The sequence below is a fragment of the Macrotis lagotis genome, chromosome 1 (genome assembly GCF_037893015.1).
Source record: "Macrotis lagotis isolate mMagLag1 chromosome 1, bilby.v1.9.chrom.fasta, whole genome shotgun sequence".
In the NCBI taxonomy this organism is placed as follows: Eukaryota; Metazoa; Chordata; class Mammalia; order Peramelemorphia; family Peramelidae; genus Macrotis; species Macrotis lagotis.
In genome coordinates this window covers 555,841,604-555,867,825 of record NC_133658.1, presented here as the reverse complement: position 1 = coordinate 555,867,825, position 26,222 = coordinate 555,841,604, and the positions used below count along the sequence as shown (strand labels likewise).

The following is a 26,222-nucleotide window of genomic DNA, read 5'->3' as shown; positions in this document are numbered from 1 at the left end:
TTCCTTAAATATTAATTTGGAAACTCTTTCCTGCTGTTTGTTCTGAGTGCATTTTTTGAAACTTTCCTGGAGCACAGAAATTGCTAGTTCTGGATCTGGCAAATCCCCATGAAATGTCGCTACCAGCATCACTGGGAAATGGATCATGACAGAACAGTTGGAGCCCAGGCCTGAACTTTCTGCTCTTATTCAAAACTTAACAGAGCCCTGATTCAAAAAAAGGAACATTTCACAAAGAAGGTCCCTGCTGCCAAATAGACAAGTGAATACCTGGGGCAACCAGGATACATTTATTTCAAGTCAGTCAAATCATGAGATAATAGACTCTCTAAAACACTCTACATTTTAGTTACTTGTTCTTTCACAGAATGAAAAAAAGAAGCAGAGGTAATTGAAAGCAGATAGACATAGAGTAGTCAGGCATGTGAAAGGCCCAGCAAATGGATAATGTTTTTGAGCTATGAGCTGGGACTTTCCAAGGAAGCTGGCTGGTCTAGTAAGGACCCATTGGATGAATTCTTCCAATTTGGTCACACTGAGAAAACATTTCCACTTTCCACCCTGGACAAAAGTGATCCATGTACTAAAGTCTGGATAAACAAAGATATTTGAATTTGCTTTTTTAAGTTCTTCACCGAGTTTTCTTGACTATTATCCTTCAAGGTTTGCATCATCTGGGAGACAGTTTTTTTTCATCTTGGCAGAGTTTGGATCCTGATGTACCATGGACTTTCTTTAATTCAGCTGTGGCCACCAGTGACTTTTGTTGTATTGTAGATCCCATGACATTGTGAATAAGTTCCACTATTGCTCTGCTCTGCTCTCCATCAGGAATCTTCACACAGTGTACAGTGGAACATGCTATATGAGTTTGAGATCTGTGGCTGTCTTCTTCAAAACAGTGACATCTTTTATTAAGAGGAGATCATTAGCCATTTTGGACTGCCTGTCTTCATGAACACTCACCCTGGTTTCTATCATTTCCATCTGCTTCTGATAAGTGTCAATTTTTTTTCCTGGATTATGGACACAGCAGTAGTAATGTAAGTCAACTGGCTCAGAAGGACATCCTGTGAAGTTTTAATGTCTTGAAACATTACAGTTAAAGGTACATTCATTTTCTCATCTCTACTAAAGGCATGTATGGGACAATCAGCCTTACCGAGTACTTTTACTGTAGTCTGGGGCTGTACGTTTCAATTCTGAACGTTATTTTAAAAATATCTTGTGGTTCACATATGCCCAATTGCAGTTGTTGCCCTTTTGGTCAAAAGTTGATGCATTTTTCATGGTAATATCAGGTGGAAGTGGTTGAAGAGCAGTGGGGGGGGGGTTGTGGGGGGAAATTAGGGGAAGGGAAATCAAAAACATGGGGGAAAACAGTTCTGAACAAAGTAGATTTTTCCCCTTACTATTTCTTGGATGCTTCCATGTATGTCAGCTAGAAGGTCTTAGTATGAAAAACACCACAGGGAATGTTCAAGAATGGTGGGTGGCTCCCTTCTCTTGATGCTTCCATGTATGTCAGCTAGAAGGCCTTAGTATGAAAAACACCCCAGGAAATGTTCAAGAATGGTGGGTGCCGGTCGTTCTGGCCAAGATGGCGGAGAGAAGACAGGCACAGTTCTAAAGTCTCCTGATCTCTTCCCCATCTATCACATGAAACAAACCTCTTAAAAGAAATCCAAACCAGGAAACCCAGAAAGAAAAGCCAGGAGAGGAAAATCTACCTCAGGATTTGTCTCCCGCAGCAGCCTTAGCTGAATACTGGCAGGTGAGTCTGAGCTCCCAGGGAAGATCAGCCAGATCAACAGCTGAATTGGAACTGGGAGTCTGAGGGCCCGAGAGCCAGACCTGCTGGATCAGCGGTGGGGCTGGACGAAGGGGGCTTGGGTCCGCGGGGAAGCAGAGGAGCCGGTGTTGGTGCTGTTCCCTTGGAGCTTGGGGAAGGGGCTGCGGGGAGAGTTCTGGTGCAGGAGAGCTGTGGACACCATCCCTGGGCTCCTCAGGTCTGAGAAACTCTGAGTCCACGCCTCCATTGCACTGAGGTCTCCTCCCAAACAAATGCAAATTACTTCTGCCTCAGGCCCAGGTGTGTCAGCAAAAGAACCAGCCCAGCTGAGGAATCACCTCAGGCCAGGGTAAAGCCCACCATTGATTGAAGGCAAAAGAATTCAATAGCTCCAATTCCCTCCGTCAAGCAAAGGGAGAAGGCCTCGCAACCAAGGTCACAGACACCCCAGAGAGGGCAACCAGCACCTCCTACTGGCCAGCCAGAGAAACTGCACTCAGTAAAGCCTTTAGAGATCCCAAGCCCAGGTGAACCAGCCCCACCCAACTCAAGGTCTTAGCATAATGAACAAGGGTCAGCAGAAAGGTGGATCCATAGAAAAATTCCTGGAAGGGAAAGACCCCAACCCAGAGAGACCTGGAACATCTGAGGAGAATACAATTTGGTCTCCAGCACAGAAAGACTTCCTTGAAGAAATAAGGAAGGAGTTTAAAAATCAATTGGAAAGTTTGGGGGGGACAATTAATACCTTGCAACAAGAAAACAAAACCTTAGAAAGTAGAATTGGACAAACACAAAAGGAGAATAAATCTCTCAGATCATCAATTGGACTATTACAAAATGAGAATAATTCTCTCAGATCCTCAAATGAGCAAATGCAAAAAGAAATTAATTCTCTGAAAACCTCAATTGGTCAAATGGAAAGCTCTTTCAAAAGTAGAATTGACCAATTTGAAAAGGTTAATGAAGAAAACTCCTCCCCCCAAAAAATAATGGAGTCTACAGAAACTAATGACTCCACGAGACAGCAAGAGTTAGTTAAACAAAATAAAAAAATAGAAAAAATAGAAGCAAATGTGAAATACCTCATCAACAAAACCACTGACCTCGAGAATAGATCGAGGAGGGGAAACCTGAAAATTATAGGACTTCCTGAAAACATTGAAGAGAAAAAAAGCCTGGACTTAATATTACAGGATCTAGTGATGGAAAACTGCCCTGACATCATCGAATTGGAGGGCAGAGTAGTTATTGAAAGAGTACAGCGATCCCCACCAGAAAAAGATCCTAAAATGAAAACACCAAGGAATGTTGTGGCCAAACTCCAGAACTATCAGATAAAAGAGAAAATCCTGCAAGCAGCCAGAAAGAAACAATTTAAATATCAAGGAGCCACAGTAAGGATCACACAGGACCTGGCTGCATCAACTTTAAGGGATCAAAGAGCACGGGAGCTTGGAATGCAGCCAAGAATCTACTTTCCTGCAAAGCTGAGCCTTCTCTTCCAGGGAAAAGATGGACATTTAATGAAATGGAAGAATTCCAAAAATTTCTGATGAAAAGACCAGAGCTAAACAGAAAATTTGGATATCAAACAGGAGGTTCAAGAGACACATGAAAAGATAAAAAAAAGGGGGGGGCAGTAAAAGGAAAAAAATGCAATCCAGCCAAGTTGAAACTGACTATATCCCAGCATGGGGGGGGGGGGAGAGACTCTCATAAATCCTGAGAAATGTAACTCTAACAGAGAGAATATACCGAGCCAGAAATGATGGACATCCATGACCTATCCATGAGACTGCTATCTAATGGGATGTAACTGGCTTTAACTCCACTGGGGAGAAAGACTCTAATAACTCTCAGGAATTTGGACTCTATTCAACAGAATATACTGAACTAGAAGGGTCAGACACTCAGAATTTTCTATGACTTAGATAGAATGATCTAAAAAAAAATACACTACCTCCCTAAAAAGGGGGACAGGAAAGAGACGGGAGGAGGAAGGGGATTGAATGGGACAAATCTCATTACACTAAGAGGTACAAAAAACCTATGGTAATAGAGGGGAAGAAGGGAGTAGAGGAGAAACACCTGAATCTTCTTTTCATCAGACTTGGCTTAAAGTCAACCTACACATACTCAGTTAACTTATAAAACATCTAACCTTTCAAGAATTAAAAGGGGAAAAGGGGAGGGGGAGTGGAGGAAATAAGGGGAAATAACAAAAGGGAACAGGGAAAGGGGAAAGAAAGGGGAGGGAGTGATATAGGAGGGCAAACACACTGAAGGGGGTGGTATTCCAAAACAAAATACTGGGGAATATGGATAAAAGGGGGAGGAAAGTGGGAAAAATACAGAGGGAAGATAGCACAGAGGGCAATAAAGAATTAGTAATCATAACCTTGAATGTGAATGGGATGAACTCTCCTTTAAAACGTAAGCAAATAGCAGAGTGGATTAAAAACCAGAATCCTACAATATGCTGCTTACAAGAAACTCATTTGAAGCAGAGAGATACATATAGAGTAAAGGTAAAAGGTTGGAGCAAAATATATTTTGCTTCAGCTGAAGTAAAAAAAGCAGGGGTAGCAATCCTTATCTCAGACAAAGCAGCAGCAAAAATAGATAGCGTTAAAAGAGATAAGGAAGGAAACTTTATCCTCCTAAAAGGTACCATAGACAATAGTCATTTCAATATTGAATATATATGCACCCAGTGGGACAGCACCCAAATTCTTAGAGGAGAAGCTGAAAGAATTACAGGAAGACATAGACAGCAAAACTCTACTAGTAGGAGACCTCAACCTCCCGCTATCAGATCTAGATTAATCAAATCATAAAACAAACAAGAAAGAAATTAGATCCATTAGATATGGTAGACTTATGGAGGAAACTGAATGGGGGATAGGAAGGAATATGCCTTTTTCTCTGCAGTACATGGAACCTATACAAAAATTGACCATGTACTAGGACATAAAAACCTAATGATCAACTGCAGAAAGGCAGAAATAGTGAATACATCTTTCTCAGATCACAATGCAATAAAAGTCATATGCAACACTGGGCCAAGGAGATATAGACCCAGAGCAAATTGGAAACTGAATAACCTCATCTTAAAAAATGAGTGGAACAAAAAACAAATTATAATATATAAAGAATGGTGGGTGCCTCCCTTCTCTTAGGACCACCCAACTAGACTTCTTTGGAATATCAACAAACTCCAAAGACTCATTTATGGGTTGGCCAGGTGACCAGATTGTGATATCACAATGTCTCTTGCCATGGAAGTAGTTCAAGTTTAAAGCTATAGTATAGCTTCTCCTAGATACTGTTTTTTAAAGATCATCTTCTGAAAAACCTGTCCTTAGAAAAAGGGAACAGTTGGCTCATTTCAGCATATTTGGAGTTTGTTGTTATTGAGTCATTTCAATTGTCTCCAGTTCTTTGATTCCAGTTGGGTTTTCTTGGCAGCGATACTGGAGTGATTTGCTATTTCTAGCTCCATCTTATTTTATAGATGGGGAAACTGAGACAATCAGGGTTAAGTGACTTGTCCAGCATCACTTAACTAACTGTCTGAGGTCACATTTGAACTCAGATTTTAACCTGGTGTGTTATCCTCTATGCCATCTGGGGGTCTATTATGTGTTATCTTTAAATTTTATTCCTTGAACATTTGTCTGATTTCTAATAATAATATCTTTGAATATCTTGACTAAATGACTAAATATAGTATGACTATTTATCTAGGGATCTAAAATTTATTTCTTAGATTTATCTCACTCATTTCACCCTATTCATGATTGATTATCTGCTAATTTTAATATATCCAGGACTGTGATTTTGTCAGCATAGATATCCCCTCCACCCATGCAGTTCACAATAACTTAGAGAACTACCTAGAGCACTGAGAGATTATTAAACATCAAGGTTTGATGTGGTCCAAGAAATCATTAACTGGTGACCAACTCCCTTATAATGAGCATCTTTAAACTTAAATAATTCTGTCCTTTGATGACAGGTGGTCTTTTGCTAGGATTGTCCTCAAAGTCTTTCTATCTTGGAAGCACCTACCAGAGGTTGTGATCTGCTAGATAAAGGGTAATCCTCACATTAGGATGATGTATCAGATCAGATACAAAACCAAAACTCAACCTTTGACATGATGTTTCTTTATATTAATAGAGGTCATTGTCTAGAATGATGATGCCAATAGTTCTATGTTGTTCTGATCAGATCTATCTGGAGTGTTATACTCAATTCGGAATTTTAGAAAAGATATTGACAATTCTAAACAAGGGCAAGCAGGATGGTAAGATGATCAGAGACTATGTCATATAAAGACATTTGGGGAACTGGAAAAGAGAACTGAGTGAAGGAAATGATAGGTCTTTTCAAGTATTTGAAGGGTTATATGAAAGAAGGGGTTGCATTTATTTTGCATGTCCCCAGAGGTGAAGTAGCTTAGTTTAGTTCAATATAAAGAAAAATTTTCTAACTTTGAAGAGTCTGCCTTGGAAAGTAATTGGTTCTTTGTTCTGAGATCTTCCAGTAAAGAATGAATCTGTACAGTTCATCATTTTTATCAGTGGCTTAGATAAAGACACAAATGACAAATACTGGTTGGAAAGTAGTAAGGCAAGCTAGGTGGTACAGTGGGTAGAACACTGACTTTGGAGTCAGGAGAATTGGAGTTCGAATCTAGCCTTAGACAATTGTCATTTGCTAGCTGTGTGACCTTGGCCCAAGTCCCTTAACCCTGAGTGCCTCGCATCCAGGGTCATCTCCCATCATCCTGATTCATATCTGGCCCTGAACTCAGATGGCTTTGGAGGAGAAAGTGAGACTGGTGAGTTAGCTCAGCACCCTTTCACTGAAATACAATTCATGTGCTTGTCATGGTCTTCTTCAAGAAGGACACATCATCATTGGTAGAGATAGAAGCACTGTGCTGAAGCCAGTGCTTCCCTTCTTGAGAGAGATGATGGTTGAATTTTCAGAACAAGCATTTGTCTGGGCAATCAACAAGTGATACAAATCTGACTTAATTTTGATTTCATAGATTTAAAATGATAGAGAAAATGTTAATAATACAGATTAAACTTAAAAGTGTGTCTTGTGTACATTTCTCCCCTAAGAGCCGGTTCTTAAACATCTATTAACAAATGACTGAATAGAGGGAATTCTTTTTCAGGTACATATGGAAAAGATTCAGGGTTTTTAAAGAGTAAAATTCATGAATTGAAAAAAAAAATATATATATACATATTTTCTATATAGTTTCCTTTGTTCCTATGTGTTTTATTTTCTATGTAAAAATCACCATTCTGTTGAGTCCGTAGTCCTCACTTTGGAAGTCAGGAAATAGATTAAGAATGTAGACTGGGAGAGCTTTGACCTCCTTTCTAGGTTGAATATTTTGTTGAACAGCATTATGACATCTGCATCTATAATGATCTGCACATAACTAGATAGGTTTTTTTGTCATTCTTACCATAACACTGTCATTAATTTTTTCATATATTGTTATTTTCTATTTAATTCTTTGGTATTCATGTGTTGCCTCTTCAATAAAATTTAGAATGACAGCATGTAAAAATATGGTACTTCCTGTTAATTCCTAACCCAGGGTTACATAGAGAATCATTCAACAAATGTCTGTTGAATTTAACTGAATTTTAATTATGTGATCATAAGGAATCATTATCTAAAGAATAATCTTTTTTTTTTTAGTTTTTTTTTTTGCAAGGCAAATGGGGTTTAAGTGGCTTGGCCAAGGCCACACAGCTAGGTAATTATTAAGTGTCTGAGACCGGATTTGAACCCAGGTACTCCTGACTCCAGGGCCGGTGCTTTATCCACTACGCTACCTAGCCGCCCCCAAGAATAATCTTATGAAAGGGTTTCCTCCTACCTCTGCCTATCAACAGTCTTGGGTGCTGAAAGTGCCAGAAGATTTTTTTTCTTTGGTCCTGTTACCAAGTACCACTGAATCTTCTTTTTCACCCCTCGGGTGTTTGATATACATTACCTACCAAAGCAAAGCCTATCCAATGATCATCTGTAATGACACACCCAAATAAAAATATCACTCAAAAGGAACAAGTAGGTAAAGATAGCATCTATGAGCTATCTTCCTCTGCCCTTTGGTAAGTTCATAACCCTTTTCACATTCAACAAAATATTCAATTTTGTTAATAAACTTTGTTAATATTTAGGAAATATAGTGAATAGAATATTGTTGAATAAACAAATATTTAAGTATTGACTATGAGCAGAACACTGTAGGAACAATTCTTGTGAATAAAGCTTGGTTCTCCAATTAGCTCAGTTTGTTTAGTCAAGTGATTGAAACCCCTAGCTTCCATTTTTCAACCCATTGGTGTGGCTAGGTGGCGCAGTGATTAAAGCACCGGCCCTGGAGTCAGGAGTACCTGGGTTCAAATCTGGTCTCACACACTTAATAATTACCTAGTTGTGTGGCCTTGGGCAAGTCACTTAACCCCATTTGCCTTGCAAAAACCATTTTTCAACCCATAAGATGGCTGTCAGAATAACTGACTAATGGGATTATTATATGAACTAAACTATAAACAAATGGAATTTCAATGCTATGGAGTACTCCCAGATAAAATTCTCTCTACCAATGCATATTCAAACTCTCTCTCTCTCTCTCTCTCTCTCTCTCTCTCTCTGTCTCTCTGCAAGAAGATAGAGAGTGGCTCAGGGTATTGATAGCTAAATGATTTATTTACCCAGGATCTCATAGCCAGAATGTGTCAGAGATAGGATTTGAACTCAGTTCTTCATTTTAAGGCCTGTTTCTATTCACCTTGTCCCAATGATTTTATCAAACTATATAATATCTGTAACGTTCTTTTATCCTTTATAAATGCTATTTGTTATAATTATTATGACTTTTATTAGAGAGAGGTCTGACATTGGATCTATTATTCCTAGGATACGCAGATCGAAATTATGATTTCAACCAGCCTCAAATCACATTAATGTTTGTGACTGCTGTCATATTTTTGTTTCATATTGAGCTTAAATAACTTCCAAGTCATTTTTTTTCTCTTGAGCACAGCTGATTTTTCAAATGTAGTACCACAGTATGTATACAGTGACTATAGGGGAAGATCCCTAAAACATAAGATGGACAACCTTGGGAGGATGTGTGGATGAACATGGCAACAGTACATAGCATGATCAAACACAAGACTCAAGAGAAACATATAAAAGCAAACATGGGTGAGAAATAAGGAACATCGCAAGATTAAAAGGGTTTAGGAAAAGGAAATTGGGTGATGAGGGAGAAAAGATTGAGGGAGACAAGGATCAGGAGCACAAAAACATTGAAGGAGAGAACAATAAATAGAAGAAAATAGGATAGAGGGAAATACACGGTAAACAGTCATAATTGTGAATGTAAATGTGATAAACTCACCCATAAAAAAGAAGATAACAGATAACACAGCTAGAGTAAAGAGAACCTGGAATAGAATTTATTATGCTGCAGCTGAAGTAGGAAAAAAAGTTAAAATAATAATTAAATTATAATATCAATTAAATTAATTTATTTAATACAAAAATTACATTTAGAATTAGGAAAAATAGCAAAATTAATTCAGAGGATCAAAAGGTCAGGAATATCAAGGACCTCAGTGGTAAAAAATGTGAGGGAAAGCTGTATAGTACATTACATTTCAAGTAGTGGTTATCAAAACAATTTGGTACTGGATAAGAAATAAAGTGTTTGATTAATGGAATAGATTAGGTTCATAATATACTAAAGCAAATGAATACAGGGACTTAATGAGAATGATTTGATAAACCCCACATTCCTAGCTATTGGGGCAAGAAGTCCATGAAGTCAGAAGTCAGAATTACAATCTAGTATTGGTGTTCCTTGTGATTTTGCAATTGTGAGGAAGCAATTGGGAGTGGAGGTGGGGCAGAGCTTCTCTGGAAGAGAATGCTAGATTTTCTATTAAGGTGTTTTGCCTGTTATTTTCTGAACACTGTTATTGTCTGAACACTGTTATTGTCCAATGGCTCAGGACTAAATCTCTCTCTCTCTCTCTCTCTCTCTCTCTCTCTCTCTCTCTCTCTCTCTCTCCATCTCCATCTTCATCTCTCTGTCTCTGTCTCTGTCTGTCTCTGTCTCTATCTCTATCTCTATCTCTGTCTCTTTCCATATCCATATCCATATCCATATCCATATCCATATCCATATCCATATCCATATCCATATCCATATCCATATCCATATTCATATCCATATCCATTTCCATTTCCATATCCATATCCATCTCTATATACACACACACACACACACACACACACACACACACACACACACAAATCTATCTAGATAATGAATCTGGTCTAGGGTGAATGCAACAGATAAGCAGCCCACTCATCATACCACACTATTGCTACTTTATGAACATAAAATAGGAAGGAAAACAACAAAAAGAGGGTAAATAGAAAGATCCCTCAAGAGTTCTATAATGCACTTTCTTTTTTCTCCAAAGGCAGTAGAAACACCACACTTGGACTTTAATATCATGGTGCCTGGGTGTAAGTAAAAATATAGCTAAAGAAAACAGAGATAAGAGCAGAAACTAGATCATACCAAGAAAGCATAAACCTTCTGGACAGGGTTTTTGATGATTTTGAGGAATCCATTCTCAAGATTTCTAAAAGAGATCAAGACTTTGAACTTAGAACTTATCATAGATTTTATGAAAAAATTCTTTAAATCACTACTGATTTTTGTTGTTATTCAGCTGTTTCAGTCATGTACAATTCTTTGAAATCCCATTTGGAGTTTTCTTGGCAAAGATATTCCAGTGGTTTGTCATTCTTTCTCAAGTATGAGAAAACTAAGGCAAACAGGGCTAAGTGGCTTGGTTCAGGATCAGAAAGACAATAAATATCTGAAATTACATTTGAATTCAGATCTTCCTGACTCCAGGTTTGGTATTCCATCCAATGCACCACCTAACTACCCCATCACTGATTCGAGAAATGCAAATTAAAAACAACTCTGAGGTAACACTTCACACATATCAGATTGGTTAAAATGATAGAAAAGTAAAATGATTATGTTGAAGGGAATGTAGAAAAATTGAGACACTAATACACTGTTGATAGAGTTGAGAACTGGTCTAAATTCTGGAGAGCAACTTGAAACGTTGCCCAAAGAGCTAGAAAACTGTATCTAACCAGAAATGCCACTATTAGATTTCTGTACCAAAGAGATCAAAGAAAAGGGAAAAGAGCCTATTTGTATAAATATATAAATATATATATATATATATATATATATATATATATATATGATCTTTTTATATTGACAAAAATATTGCAAATAGAGGGGATATGTAGCAATCAGGGAATGGTGAAGAAGTTGTGACATATGATTGTGAGGGAATATTATTGTGCTGTAAGAAATGACAAGCAGAATGATTTCTGAAAAATCTGGGAAGACTTACATGAATTGGTACAAAGCGAAATGAGCAGAACCAGAAGAACATTGTACATAGAAAAAGTAATATTTTAATGATGATCAATTGTGAAAGACATAGCTATTCTAATAAATATGATTCAAGACAACTTCAAAGGACTCATGATGAAAAATGCTATCCACTTCTAGAAAGAGACTAGTGAGGATTGAGTGAAGATAGAAGTATAATTTTTTCATTTTTTAACATGGCTATTATGGAAATAGGGTTTGTATAATTTCACATGTATAATTGATATCATATTGTTTGCCTTCTCAATGGGTGGGAGAAGGGCTGGAGGAAGGGAGAGAATTTAGAAATAAAAAATTGAATGACTTCTAAAAATAAATAATTTTATTTTAAGGAACAAAAATAAAAATAAATAAAATCTCACAGATTATGGAGGACTCAAACAAAAAAGAATTTATCATGGATCTTATTTACTGAAAGTATGTGATGGAGAAAATAGTAGGCCTGTAATATGTACCTTGAAATCTGCAAGGCTTGATCCTATTAGAAGCGACTTGGGAAGAAATTGCTCGTCTTGTAAAAGATAATTATGGTAACTTTTCTAGTCTCCTGGGGGGTCATTTAATAATTCTTATGCAGTGATTTTACAAAACATATCCCCATTGGCCTAAAAGAATTCCCTGCCCCGATGGGTAAATTGGAGATAACCTAGAATGACTTCAAACATAAATTTGGAATTAGGCCCACATAGAAGAGTGAATAAGGAATTTATATCCCAATAAATTTAAGTACCAGGGCAAGTGATGAATTCATATAGAGGAAGTAAGCTGAGACCTGCAGAAGAGTGGGATGTACAATGGATGGTCCACCTTTGGAGTTATAGTAACTCTTGTATGTCTCTAGGGGACTATACCCAAGTAATTGGTGTTTTCCCTTGGGGCACATGAGTTGCTGGTAATAAACTACTTATCTCCTTAGTTATATTATTACCTAGTTATAATATTATTTAGTTATTTAGTTATATTATTTGGACCTAATTCCAAATTTACAATAAGTTTAAATTTCATTATCTGACATCCTATTTCCTTTCATTTCTCTGGAGACTTTTATTCTATGACCTTGAGTAACTCATAGAACCTTTGATTCTTCTTTCCTCTTCTGCAAAATGAGATGGTTGAGGTAGAAGGAAATCAAAAGTCCATTCTAACCCTAAGTCTCTGTGAATCTATGGTTCTAATCTCTACTCCCTATACCTTCATTCTTTTCCAGGTATCTGGACTGTCCTCTGGTTATGTTACTCATTTATAGTATAGTAATAGCTTCTATAATACTTAAGATATCACCTTCAGGCTTTCCCTTTAAAATCTTTTTTTCCCTAAATCCTCTAGAGGTTCCATTTACTTTATGATTGATATTTTTTATAAAATCTTTATAAGACTTAATGGAAACAATGTTGTATCTATAAAAGTCAATTACTGGAAAGAGAGAAGTGTTTTTGTTTAGCCTTTCATCTATTGCTTTTCATGAAAATGTCGAATTGATTCTATTTGTTAGTCTTATTTTTATTGTGTTGATACCATTCAGGCTCTTTTTTTAGAAACCATTTAATACTAACTTTTCAAATGGGAAATGGGATAATATATTTTTAGAATTGTTCACATTACTAAATAAGGAACTATGGAAATTAAAATCAAATCTTTGGAATATGGTAATCAGATTTTAAATAAACACAGAAGTAAAAATCAATAAAAGTTAACTATTAATAGCTTGGGTCACTGTGCAGTAAATGCTAAAAACTAATCACTTAGTCCTATCTTTGAAGAGTAATATTCAACACCTAAGGGCATTCTTGGAGAACCAACAATATTTCTCTAGGTCTCAGAAAGCTGGTTGTCACTCTCCTCTTAGTTTTTCCACTTTGGGTATGGTGTCATTTGACTCATGAGTTTAAAAGAGTATTATGTATTATTCAATTGGATTATAGTTCTAAGAAAAACCATCCTCTTTAACTTGATCTCTGCAAAATTTTTTAATTACTCAAGGCTCTGTGAAAAATTAATAAATGTCTTATCAAAATAGATAACCACAAGAATCCAAGATAGCATAAATTCTCATTCACCAAACTCCATAATTTATTCTACCAATATAATTTACTTTACCTTGTCATAGGGATTTTACTTATAAGTCCAATTGCCATTCTCCTCCAAATGACTTCCAATCCTGCTCCAATCATTGCCATAGCTGCTGATCGTTGTCTCCTATCCTGGCCTACTCTTTTTTAAATATATAGTATTTTATACCCCCCAAAACATGTCAAATAGTTTACATCAATTTAGATAAGATTCTGGGTTCCAAATTTTCTCCTTCCTCTCTTCTCTTCCCCAAGACAGCAAACAGTCTGATATATGTTGTACATATACAATCATGTTAAACATATATCCACAGTAGTTATGTAGAGAAAGAAGAATCAAAACAAAAGGGAGGAACTATGAGAAAGGAAAAAAAAAACCCAAAAAGTGAAAATAGTATACTTAAATTTACATTCAGACTCCATCATTCTTTCTCTGAATGTAGTTAGCATTTTTCATTATGAGTCTTTTGGAATTGTTCTGGAGTATTGTATTGCTGAGAAGAGATAGATCTATCATTGATCATCACACAATATTGCTGCTACTGTGTACAATGTTATCCTGATTCTGCTTTACTCTGCATCAGTTCCTGTAAATCTAGGCTTTTCTGAAATCTATCTGTTCATCATTTCTTATACAGCAAAAGTATCCCATTTCATTCATATATCACATCTTGTTCAGATATTCCATGATTGGTACCAATCCTCTCAGTTTCCAATTCTTTGCCACCACAAATAGAGTTGCTATAAATATTTTTGTACATGTGAGTCCTTTTCCCTTTTTTTATGATCTTTGGGATGCAAACCAAGTAGATGACCTGTCCTACAGTTTCACTAGCTCAGTGCATGAATCTGGCTCTTGTGACCAACGTCTCAATATTAGTTACTTAGTACAGGGATATGACTTGAGGCTATTGAAGGTCTACATTTTTTTGGTCACTGCCTTCTTTCATCTCTATATTAGCCTTTAAAAGTCTTTGAGGTCCCTTGATATTTCATCTTCTCTTTCTCAACTTTGGTCCACCAAAAGGTATAAACTAGGCAAATGAAGCTGATGTCAACTCATGTAGGGCTGTTAAATAAGACCTGCAGCTTCTGGTTGGTCAGTCAGTCGGTCAGTTGGTTGAATGTTGTCCTTTGTTCTCAAAGGGTAACAAAATGACATCATTATGTTTTAGTCAAATTACAGTATATATGACTGTGGCTGACCAGAACACAGATCAGGTACAAATGGTCCATGTGAACATTTGGTATGAGTTCTCTAAATTTACCCATCTCACATTTCTTTTGAGTCACTTCAATTTTGCTTTGCTCATAGAGCACAGCACCCTTTCTGATAAGGACATGCCAAACTGGGTGGTCCTGTGCCAGTGTCTTCCATGTTGTACAATCAATTCCCAAGTTCTTAAGACAGACCTTGAGAGTGTCCTGATATTGCTTTTTCTGACCATCATATAAGTGCTTGCCCTCTGTGAGTTTTCCATAAAATAGTCTTTTTGGCAAGTGCAATTTTAGCATTCAAACAAATCCTACCTACATAATTATGCTCACCTTAATATTTTAGCAATTCTAGGATAGCCTAAGCCTTAAATATGTGGTGTGTGTGTGTGTGTGTATGTGTGTGTGTGTGTGTGTGTGTGTGTGTGTGTGTGTGTTGCATATATATATATCTTTGTAGCCTTGGAGTTTTTGAATTTTTCGGTCTCAATGTAGCTTTTACAATATCTGTTGGTTTCTTAATGAAAGTTTGAGAAAACTATAAAATATTCAAATGAAAATCCTGCATTGAATTTCTCTAAGAATGATTATCTTAAATGATATATTAATTATTATTGCTGTTATTATTAGGATCTTTGCATTTCCAAGTAAATTTTCACCAGATAGAGTCCCTGTCAGTTAAATATATATTATTATTCACTTGGATGTATTTTTATATTTATAAGTGACCAACCCATCAGAGTTGAACTCTCTGTGTAGTTTGATTGTTTGGCAGTTTAATTTGAGAAAGATGAGGCATAAATATGAATACATATCTGAGTCTGAATTTGAACCCAGTCATCCTCATTTTGAAAATAGTTATTTTCTCCCAACTAAATTATAATCCTACAATGAGAGAAAGTTGATTCTATATTTTAATTTTTGTTATTTTAATTTCTAAGATATTTTGTTTGATTGATATCTTTTGTTTTAACATGACAATCATTTCAGTATCACAGAATTTGAAAGTAGAAAATAAACTGTTGGGGTGGCTAGGTGGAGCAGTGGATAGAGCACCGGCCCTGGAATCAGGAGTACCTGAGTTCAAATCTGACCTCAGACACTTAATAATTATCTAGACTTGTGACCTTAGGCAAACTACTTAATCCCGTCTGCCTTGCAAAAACCTAAAAAAAAAAAAAAAAAAAAAGAAAAAGAAAATAAACTGTTTAATTACCTAACCTAACCAATATTCAAAAGATATTTCCCACTGCAATAAACCACACAAATGATCATCTAGACCCTGATCAAAGGCTTTCAAAGAATAGAAACCCACTACCTCAAAAGGCAGGTAATTTCATTTTTAGACAAATCTAAATTTTCAGTTGACTTTTTTTTGTTTTGTTTTTTCTCTGTTCTTCACCCCATCCCCCATCAAACCTTAATTGGATTGTTAAGATTCCACTGATTGCTTCTTCTTCTGTCCTCTGAAAGCAAAGAAAACAAGTAAAATCCCTCCTCCTTAGGACAGACTTTCAACTTGAACATAAACACTCATATCCCTTTAAGTCTTCTTTTCTCTAAATTAAATATTCCCATTTCATTTAATCAGTTCTCATATTACATGAACTTAAAATTCTGTAAGTATTCTGATCGCCCTCCTCTGGGCACTGTCCAGTTTATCAATATAAATATGATATAAAATCAATATAAAAATATTGTATGTTAATCCAACCTATATAATTATGCTCACCTAAGTATTTTAGTATTTCTTAGATAGCCTTAGCTTTAAGTGTATGTGTGTGTGTGTGTGTGTGTGTGTGTGTGTGTGTGTATGTATATGTGTATGTGTGTGTGTGTATACATATCTACGTAGCCTTGGAGTTTGAATTTTTCAATCATAGTATTGCTTTATAATAAGTTGTTATCTGTTGTTTTCTTGATGAAAACTGCAGAAAACTGTATTCAGATGAAAATCTTGCATTAAATTTCTCTAAGAATGATTATTTTGAGTGACATATTAATTATTATTGTTATTATTAGAATCTTTACATTACATCAGATAGAGTCCTTGCCAGGTAAATATGTATTATTCACTTGATTGTATTTTTACATTTACTTCTGTCTTTCCTAGAGAATGTCTCTTCCTTTCCACTCTCTCTCTCTATAGAATGAAGTCTGCCCCATTGGCTCCATGGTATTACACGCTTGAAAGAATAGCCAAAGGGTTAATGTGAATGCCTGTTCATAGAAATTCATAGAGGACCACTCACTGAAGAATTTTAAACTAGTATTATTTTATACTGTTTCCTCAGTGCCTGTTCTTTGATTTTAGAATCATTTCATTTTTCTGCTTAAAGCCCACTGTGAGCTTCATTTCTCCTGTAAGGGTTTAGATTACAAAGATCTCATTTAACTTTCCAAATATATTCCTTCTCTCCACATATTTTGCATATATACAAAAAAAGAAAATGCCAAGAGGCAACTTTTTAAAATGAGCTTTTCTCTCTACCTAGGCTTTGAGAGTTATGAACTAAAAAATCCAAAATACTTATTCATTGTTTTAAATATTTTACACTAAGGCTCATTTTAAAAAAATATAACTGCTACAGGTGTTTTTAGTTTGCAGAACACTATGGAAGGAATATCTGAATAAGTATTTGGGAATGTTTAATTGTCAATCTAGTCTGCCTGTTTGTGGGTAGTCTATGTGTATGTATGTATTTTATATATATATATATATGTATAGCTATGTGTATGTTTATATATGTATGTGTGTGTTGTTCAGTCATTAACAGTTGTGTTCTTGTGACCTCTTTTGAAGTTTTCTTGTCAAAGGTACTGGAATGGTTTCCCATTTCTCTAGCTCATTTTACAGATGAGGAAACTGAGGCAAACAGAGATTAAATGTCTTGCCCAGGGTCACACAGCTAGTGGCCAAGGTCAGATTTGAATTTAGGAAGAGGAGTATTCCTAATTCCAGGCCTGATAAACTTTATCCACTGTGCCATATAACTGTTCTTGAATATACAATGTATGCAAATATGCATATTTGTGTGTGTGTATATATTTGTATATATACATATATATATATATATATATATACATAACTTTTATACTTCTAATCTCTTTCTTTGCTTTATGGAAGGAAGCTCACTGTTTCATGTTGGTGATTACAAAATAATATAAGACAAATTAAAGAAAATCAGTATACAAGGGAACCTGTTGAAATATCATGTCTCAAATTTTTTATATTTAACTTTTAGGCATGGAGAGATGTGATCCATGGAAACATTCATAGATCTCATGGAAATTTGTGAGAATCAATTACATTTGTTTATTTTAAATGCCCAGGGTCATATTTCTTGTAGGGTTATATACTGGTATATCTCACCTCTAGTATTCTTATTTGTATGTATACCCAAACTGATTTGACAGCTTTTAGGCTAGTTGTAAAAAATAAATAAATAAAGTTAACACACAACACTTTAAAGTTTAGAAAGAGTTTTATATACATTTTCTTATTTGAGTTTTCCAATAACTCTGATGTAGATATTACTATTCCCATTTTACAGCTGAGGAAACTCAAACTCAGAGAGATTAATAATGTTTATGCAAAACCACAGTTTGTAAATATTAGGGATAGGATTTGAACCCAAGTTTCCTAATTCTAACTGAAATACTCTAGACATATATCTCCTTATGTATAAAATAAAATATATTTTCTTTAAAAAGTAACAAACCAAAACCCAAAACAAAACAGTAATTTGTATTTTTAGTAATGAAATTTTGTTAAAATTATTAATATATTGGTATTAATCTGGAGATAAATCTCATGGAGCACCACAGGAATCTATCATTGACCTCATTCACCTTTTTTTTAATCAATAGAGATTATGATTTTCAGATAAGTGACTAACCAGGAAGTAGTGACTTGCTCAGCTCCTTTTTCTCCATCTTCCTTGGCTTTCTACATGTTCCAGCTAAAATCCCACCTGTACAAGAAATCTTTCCTAAACCCTGTTAATGCTAGTTCTTTCTGTCTATTATTCATTTCACATTTATCCTGCACAAGTTTATTTGCATGTTGTTTCCGCTTTAGATTGTGAGCTTCATGAGAGTAGGACTGTGTTTTTTATTTCTTTCTTTGTTTTGTTTTTCTATGGTATTTTCAGCTAGCACATTCTACAATTACACAGCAGGTAGTTTGTTAGTGCCTGGAAGGGAGAGCCAACATGATGGATGACACAATCAGTATGGCAGCCTACCCAGCCCTGTCTCAATTGACTAGAAAAAAAGAAAATCTAATGAAAAGAAGTTTGATAGGGATAAATATAAAAATTTGATACTTCATTAATTAGACATTTAATTGGGTCTATGATCTCATCAATATGATCAATTTTGCTACAGTAGAGATTGTAACCAATTCATGTCTTCTCAAGTTATGTACTTTTTAAAAATTTTGAACTGAGTTTTTTCCAACATTCATCTGCATGCATATGTATATATTTAAGTTAAACATTTCCTTAACTTCCCTCCTCCCCTCAGCAATGAACTGTCAGGTTAATATTGTACATATATATTTTTGAAAAATGTTTACAGATTAATCATTTTGGGTAGGAAGAATTAAGATTAAGGGAAAGAGATACTTAGATAATTTTTATAAAGTGTTCATCAGATTCTGAAGGGTTTTTTTTTGTTTTGTTTTGTTTTGTTTTTCTTCTTCTGGATGGGGATAGCATTGTCCGTAGCCAGTCTAATATGGTTGTCCTAGCTCTCTGAACTGCTGAGAGGAGCTGCTTTCATCAAGGTTGTTCATCTCACAATATTGGTGTTAATGGGTACATTGTTCTCTTGGTTCTGCTCCCTTAGCTCAGCATCAGATCCTGTAACTCATTCCATGCTTCTCTAGAGTCTGACCATTCATGATTTCTTATAGAACAATAATATTTCATAGTATTCATGTACCATAATGTTTTTAACTGCTCCCCAATTGATGGGCATCCCCTCAGTTTCCAGTTCTTTGCCACTTCAAAAAAAGAACTGCTATGAATATTTTGGAACATGTGGGACCTTTCCCATTTCTTCTGATTTCTTCTGGATATAGACCTAGAATTGGAATTGCTGGGTCAAAGTGAATGAACATTTTTATTACTCTTTGAACTCTTTATTACTCTTCCATATTGCTTTCCTGAATGGTTGGATCTGTTCACAATTCCACCAGCATTGCATCAATGTCTCAAGTACCCCACAACCTCTCCAATACTGATCATCTTCCTTTTTTCTCATCTTAGCCAATCTAAAAGGTGTGAGGTGATACCTCGGAGTTGTTTTAATTTGCATTTCTCTAATCAATAATGATTTGGCATTTTCATGTGATTATATATATATATATATACATATATATATATATATATATATATATGTATGTATTTAATTTCTTCATTTGGAAACTATATATCCAGATCCTTTGACGATTTGTCAATTGGAGAATGAATTGTAAACTTGTAAATTTAATGCAATTCTTTATGCACTTTAGAAATGAAGCCTTTATCAGAACTTCTAGTTGTGAAAATTATTTCCCAGTTTTCTACTTTCCTTCTAATTTTGGCAGCATTGATTTTATTAGTGAAAAAGCCTTTTAATTTAATATATTCAAAATCATTTATTTTGAAATTTATAATGTATTCTATTTCTTGTTTGGTCATAAATTTGTCCTCTTTCCATAGATCTGATAGAGCATTTCTTGGTCTATTAATTTATCTATGGCATTACACTTTATGTCTAAATCCTGTACCCATTTTGACCTTATTTTGGTATAGGGTATGAAATATGGGTCTAGTTTTTGCTATACTATTTTCCAGTTTTCCCTAAAATTTTTGTCAAATAGTGAGTTCTTATGCCAGAATCTGATATCTTTGTGTTTGTCAAAGAGTAGATTACTGTAAATATTTACTACTGTTTCTTTTGAACCTATCTTAATCCATTGATCCATTACTGTATTTCTTTTTTTTTTTGGCAAGGCAATGGGTTTAAGTGACTTGCCCAAGGTCACACAGTTAGGTAGTTATTAAGTGTCTGAGTCTAGATTTGAACTCAGGTCCTCCTGACTCCAGGGCCGGTGCTCTATCTACTGTGCCACCTAGGTGCCACATTACTGTATTCTTTAACCTGTACCAGGCAGTTTTGATGACTTCTGCTTTATAGTATAGTTTTAGATCGGTTAGAGCTACATTTCTTTCATTTTTTTTGCTATTCTTGACAATTTGATGCTCCAGATGAATTTTGTTACAATTTTTTCTAGTTCAGTAAAATATTTATTTGGTAGTTTAATTGGTATTGTACAGAATAAGTAATTTAATTTGAATAGAATTGTCATTTTTATCATATTAGCTTGATCTAACTATGAGTGATTGACATTTTTCCAATTATCTAGATCTGACTTCATTTGGGTGAAAAGTGCTTTATAACTGTATTCATAAAGTTTCTGGTTTTGTCTTGAGAGGTAGATTCCCAAGTATTTAATATTATCTATGGTTACTTTAAATGTAATTTCTCATTCTATCTCTTTCTCTTGGGTTTTGTTGTTCATGTATAGATATGCTGATGGTTTAGGTGGATTTATTTTATATCCTGCTACTTTGCTGAATTTGTTGTTTCAAGGAATTTTTAGAAGATTTTCTCAGGTTCTCTAAATATACCATCATATATCATGATCAAAGAGTGAAAGCTTTGTTGCTTATTGCAAATTCCAATTCCTTCAACTTCTTTTTCTTTTCTTATTGTTAAACCCAGGATTTCTAATACTATATTGAATAGTAATGGTGATAATGGGAATCCTTGTTTCACCCCTGATTTTATTGGAAATGCTCTGAGTTTATTCCCATTACATGTAGTATTTGTTGATGGTTTTAGATAGATACTATTTATTGTTTTAAGGAAAACTATTTGTTCCTAAACTTTCTGGTGGTTTTTAATAGGAATGGATGTTGTATTTTATGAGAAGCTTTTTTCAGCATCTATTGAGATAATCATATGATTTCTGTTGACTTTGAAATTGATGTGAATCTGATAGTGTTTCCTTTGTATTTGAATTATTTTCTTTTTGCTGCTTGCAGTATTCTCTCCTTTATTTAAGAGATCTGGAATTTGGCTATAACATATAATTGGGCTTTTTATCCTGGAGTCTCTTTCTGGAGGGGTTCTATGTATTCTTTCCATGGTTATATTGTTTTCTAGTTCTAGCAGATTTGGACAGTTTTCCCTAATAATTTCCTGGATGATGTTTTCCAGGTTCTTTTTTTTTATCTATGTTGAGTGTTTTCCTAATATTAAACCATCCCTGTCTTCCTGGTATAAATCCTGCCTGATTATGGTGTATTATCCTAGTAATGACATGTAATAACAATAACACAATTTTATTTTAGATTTTTGCATCAATATTTATTAGGGAGATTGGTCTATAATTTTCTTCGTCTGTTTTGGTTCTTCCTGGTTTTGGTATCAGCATCATGTTGGTGTCATTAAAGGAATTTGGCAGAATTCCTTCTTCTACTATTTTTAAAAATAGTTTATGTAGAATAGGAATTAATTGTTCATTAAATGTTTGGTAGAATTCACTTGTAAATCCATCTGGACCAGGAGACATTTTTAAGGGAGTTTATTGATGGTTTCTTCAATTTCTTTTTCTGAAGTATGAAGTATTTTATTTCCTCTTGTTAATCTAGCAGTTTGTATTTTTGTAAATAGTCATCCATTTCACTCAGGTTATTAAATTTATTGGCATACAGTTGGGCAAGTAGCTCTGAATTATCTCTTTAATTTCCTTCTCATTGGTGATTAGTTCACCCTTTTTGTTTTTGATATTGATAATTTGGTTATCTTCTTTCTTCTTAATCAGATTGATTAAAGATTTGTCTATTTTATTGGCTATTTCATAAAATCGACTCAACTTTATTTATGAAATCAATGGTTTTCTTGCTTTCAATTTTATTAAAGTCTTCCTTGATTTTCGGAGTTTCTAATTTGGTATTTAACTGGGGATCTTTAATTTGTTCTTTTTCTAGTTTTTTTTTAGTGCATCCTCAATTCATTGATCTCTTTTTTCTCTATTTGATTCATATAGGCATTTAGAGATATAAATTTTTCCCTCAAAACTGCCTTGGCTGCATCCCATAAATTTTGGTATTATGTCTCATTAGTATCATTTTTGTGGATAGAATTATTGATTATTTCTATTATCTGCTGTGGGATTCACTCATTATTTAAGATTAAGTTATTTAGTTTCCAATTAGTTTTTGGTTTCTATTTCCATTACCCTTTAGTACATGTAATTTTTATTGCATCATGGTCTGAGAAGTATGCATTTATAATTTCTGCCATTTTGCCTTTGATTATAAAGTTTTTGTATCTTAGTACATGGTCAATTTTGGTATAGGTGCCATGTCCTGCTGAGAAAAAGATATGTTTTTTCCTATCCCCATTAAGTTTTCTCCAGGGGTCTATCAAATCTAAGTTTTCTAAGAAATGATAGTCTTGACCAACTTTTTTTGTTTTATTTTGTTTTTTCCTTCCCCCTTTCATTTACCTTTTCAATGCAACTCCTGAGTTGCAATGTATTTGGTGGTTGAATTCTCTGTTCAGTTATGGTCTTTGTGTCAGGAAATTCTGGAAGTCCTTTATTTTGTTGAACATCCATCTTTTCCCCTGACAGTATATGCTAAACTTTGTAGGATAGTAAATTCTGGGTTGTAATCCCTGGTCCTTTGCCCTCTGATATATAGTATTCCACGTCTTCTTGTCATTCAGTGTCAAGGCTGATAGGTCCTATGTGAATCTGATAGTGTTTGTATTTGGATCATTTTATTTTTGCTGCTTGCAGGAGTATTCTCTCCTTCATTTGAGAGTTCTGGAATTTGACTATTACAGCCCTTGGACTTTTTTTCCTGGAGTCTCTTTCTGGAGGGGTTCTGTGTATTCTTTCCATGGTTATATTGTTTTCTAGTTCTAACAGATTTGTACAGCTTTCCCTAATAATTTCCTGAATGATGTTTTCCAGGTTCTTTTTTTTTTTAATCTAGGCTTTCTGGTAGTCTGATGATTCATAGAATGTCTTTCCTGGACCTATTTTCCAGGTCATTTGTTTTCCCTTAAAGGTACTTTATGTTTTCTTCAATTGTTTTCAGCCTTTTTATTTTGCTTGATGGAATCTTGTAGACTGGTAGATTCATTGGTTTCTATTTGTTCTAATTTTTAGGGTTTTATTTTTTTTCAATTACCTTTTGTGTTTCCTTTTTAAAGATCTTGAATTCTCTGGTCAATTTTTCATAATTTTCCTGTATGACTCTCATTTTTTCCCCATTTTTCTTCTTCCTCTCTTTTTAGTTTTTTGAATTATTTGTCAAGCTCTTCAATGAGTTTTTGGATTTGAATCCAATTCATAGACTATTTTAAGACTTCCCCATGAGTGATTTTTCACTGATTTCTTCTTCAGACATGGCATTGTTATCATCTTTGTCTGTAAAGTGATTTTCTATAATGAGTGCTCTTTTAGCTTTTTTGCTCATTTTTGTTTTTTTAAGTCTGCTCCTGGGGTATAGGAAGTATAGATCCAAGCTTTTTTTTTTTGCTGGGTCTGGGGTCTGGTCCCAGGCTTGTCATTGGCCAAACTGTTGCCTATGCAATAAGGCCATGCCTTCAAAGAGGTTTGTTTTCTCCTTTATGTCCAGGTTCTGACTTAGCAGTGGTTTGTTCCTGACCCAGTCCTGACTTTAATACAATGTTCTCAGGGTTCAGAATTTGTTTTGAGTCGGAACCCTTCCTGCTAGCTTGCTCTCTAGCTGCTGAGACCTCTGCTATTGTCAAGCTGCTTGGATCTGGATTTCAACGAGACTAAAATCTCCCACTGGCTTTCCCACTCTCTTGCCTCCTGAGCTTTACTTCACCTTTTCCCCCAAAGGGACAGACCTTCACTGAACATTCTCCATGATGTCTACTGCTTAAAGTTTCTTTAAATCTTCTATTTTTCTTTTTTAAAATTTATTTATTTATTTTGAATTTTTACAACTTTCCCCTCTAATCTTACTTCCTTTCCCCCACACCCCACAGAAGGCAGTCTGTTACTCTTTACATTGTTTCCATGGTATATACATTAATCTAAGTTGGATGTGGTGAGAGAGATAACATATCCTTAGGGGGGAAAAAGTATAAGAGATAGCAAAATTACATAGTAAGATAATGTTTTTTTTTAAAATTAAAGGAAATAGACTTTGGTCTTCGTTTAAACTCTATAATTCTTTCTATGGATACAGATGGTATTCTCCATCACAGATACTCAAAATTGTGACTGGTTGTTGCACTGATGGAATGAGCAATTCCATTAGGGTTGATCATTTCCAGGGATTTAATGTTGCTGTTAGGGGTGTACAATATTCTTCTGGTTCTGCTTATCTTGCTCAGCATCAGTTCATGCAAATCCTTCCAGACTTCCTTGAATTACAATCCCTCCTGGTTTCTAATAGATCAGTAGTGTTCCATCACATACATGTGCCACAGTTTATTAAGCTGTTCCCCAATTGATGGACATTCACTCAATTTCCAATTCTTTGCCACCACAAACAGGGCTGCTATGAATATTTCTGTACAAGTGATGTTTTTACTCTTTTTCATAATCTCTCCAGGGTATAGACCCAGTAGTGGTATTGCTGGATCAAAGGGTATATTCAATTGCCCTTTGGGTGGAATTCCAAATTGCTCTCCAGAAAGGTTGGATGAGTTCACAGCTCCACCAACAATGTATGTGTCCTAGATTTCCCACAACCCTTCCAACCTTGATCATTGTCCTTTCTGGTCATATTGGCCAGTCTGAGAGGTGTGAAGTGGTACCTCAGAGATGCTTTAATTTGCATTTCTCTAATAAGCAGTTATTTAAAGCAATTTTCATATGACTATGGCTCACTTTGATTTCCTCATCTGTAAATTGCCTTTGCATATCCTTTGCCCATTTGTCAATTGGGGAATGGCTTGTCTTTTTAAAAATTTGACTCAGTTCTCTGTATATTTTAGAGATGAGTCCTTTGTCAGAAATACTAGTTGTAAGAATTCTTTCCCAATTAACTACATTTCTTTTGATCTTGGTTACAGTGGTTTTGTCTGTGCAAAACTTTTTTAATTTAATGTAATTGAAATTATCTAGTTTATTTTTAATGATGTTCTCCATCTCTTCACCTTCATAAACTGCTTCTCTTTCCATACATCTGACGGGTAAACTATTCCTTGATCTCCTAGTTTGCTTATAATATTGTCTTTTATGTCTAAATCCCTATATCCATTTTGATCTTATCTTGGTATAGGGAGTGAGGTGTTGGTTTAATCCAAGTTTCTGCCATACTATCTTCCTATTTTCCCAACAATTTTTATCAAAGAGAGAGTTTTTATCCCAAAAGTTGGACTCTTCAAGCAGTAGATTACTATAATCATTTCCTGCTATTACACCTAGTCTATTCCACTGATCCACCACTCTATTTCTTAGTCAATACCAGGCAGTTTTGATGACTAATGCTTTATAATATAATTTTAGCTCTTGTAGGGCTAAGCCACCTTCTTTTGCACTTTTTTTTTCATTAAA

The 26,222-nt window shown here is 35.0% G+C and overlaps 1 protein-coding gene and 1 long non-coding RNA gene across 3 annotated transcripts in view; one reads left to right on the top strand and one right to left on the bottom strand.

Moving 5' to 3' along the window:
* LOC141507077 (uncharacterized) overlaps window positions 1-26,222 on the top strand; it is a 78,878-nt gene that overhangs the window by 24,794 nt on the left and 27,862 nt on the right. The window lies entirely within an intron of this gene.
* Window positions 346-13,510, bottom strand: CCDC54 (coiled-coil domain containing 54). The gene is given in 6 exon segments (XM_074215559.1): window positions 346-720; window positions 722-873; window positions 876-1,011; window positions 1,014-1,187; window positions 10,431-10,494; window positions 13,431-13,510. Coding segments are annotated over 6 exon segments (981 nt in total).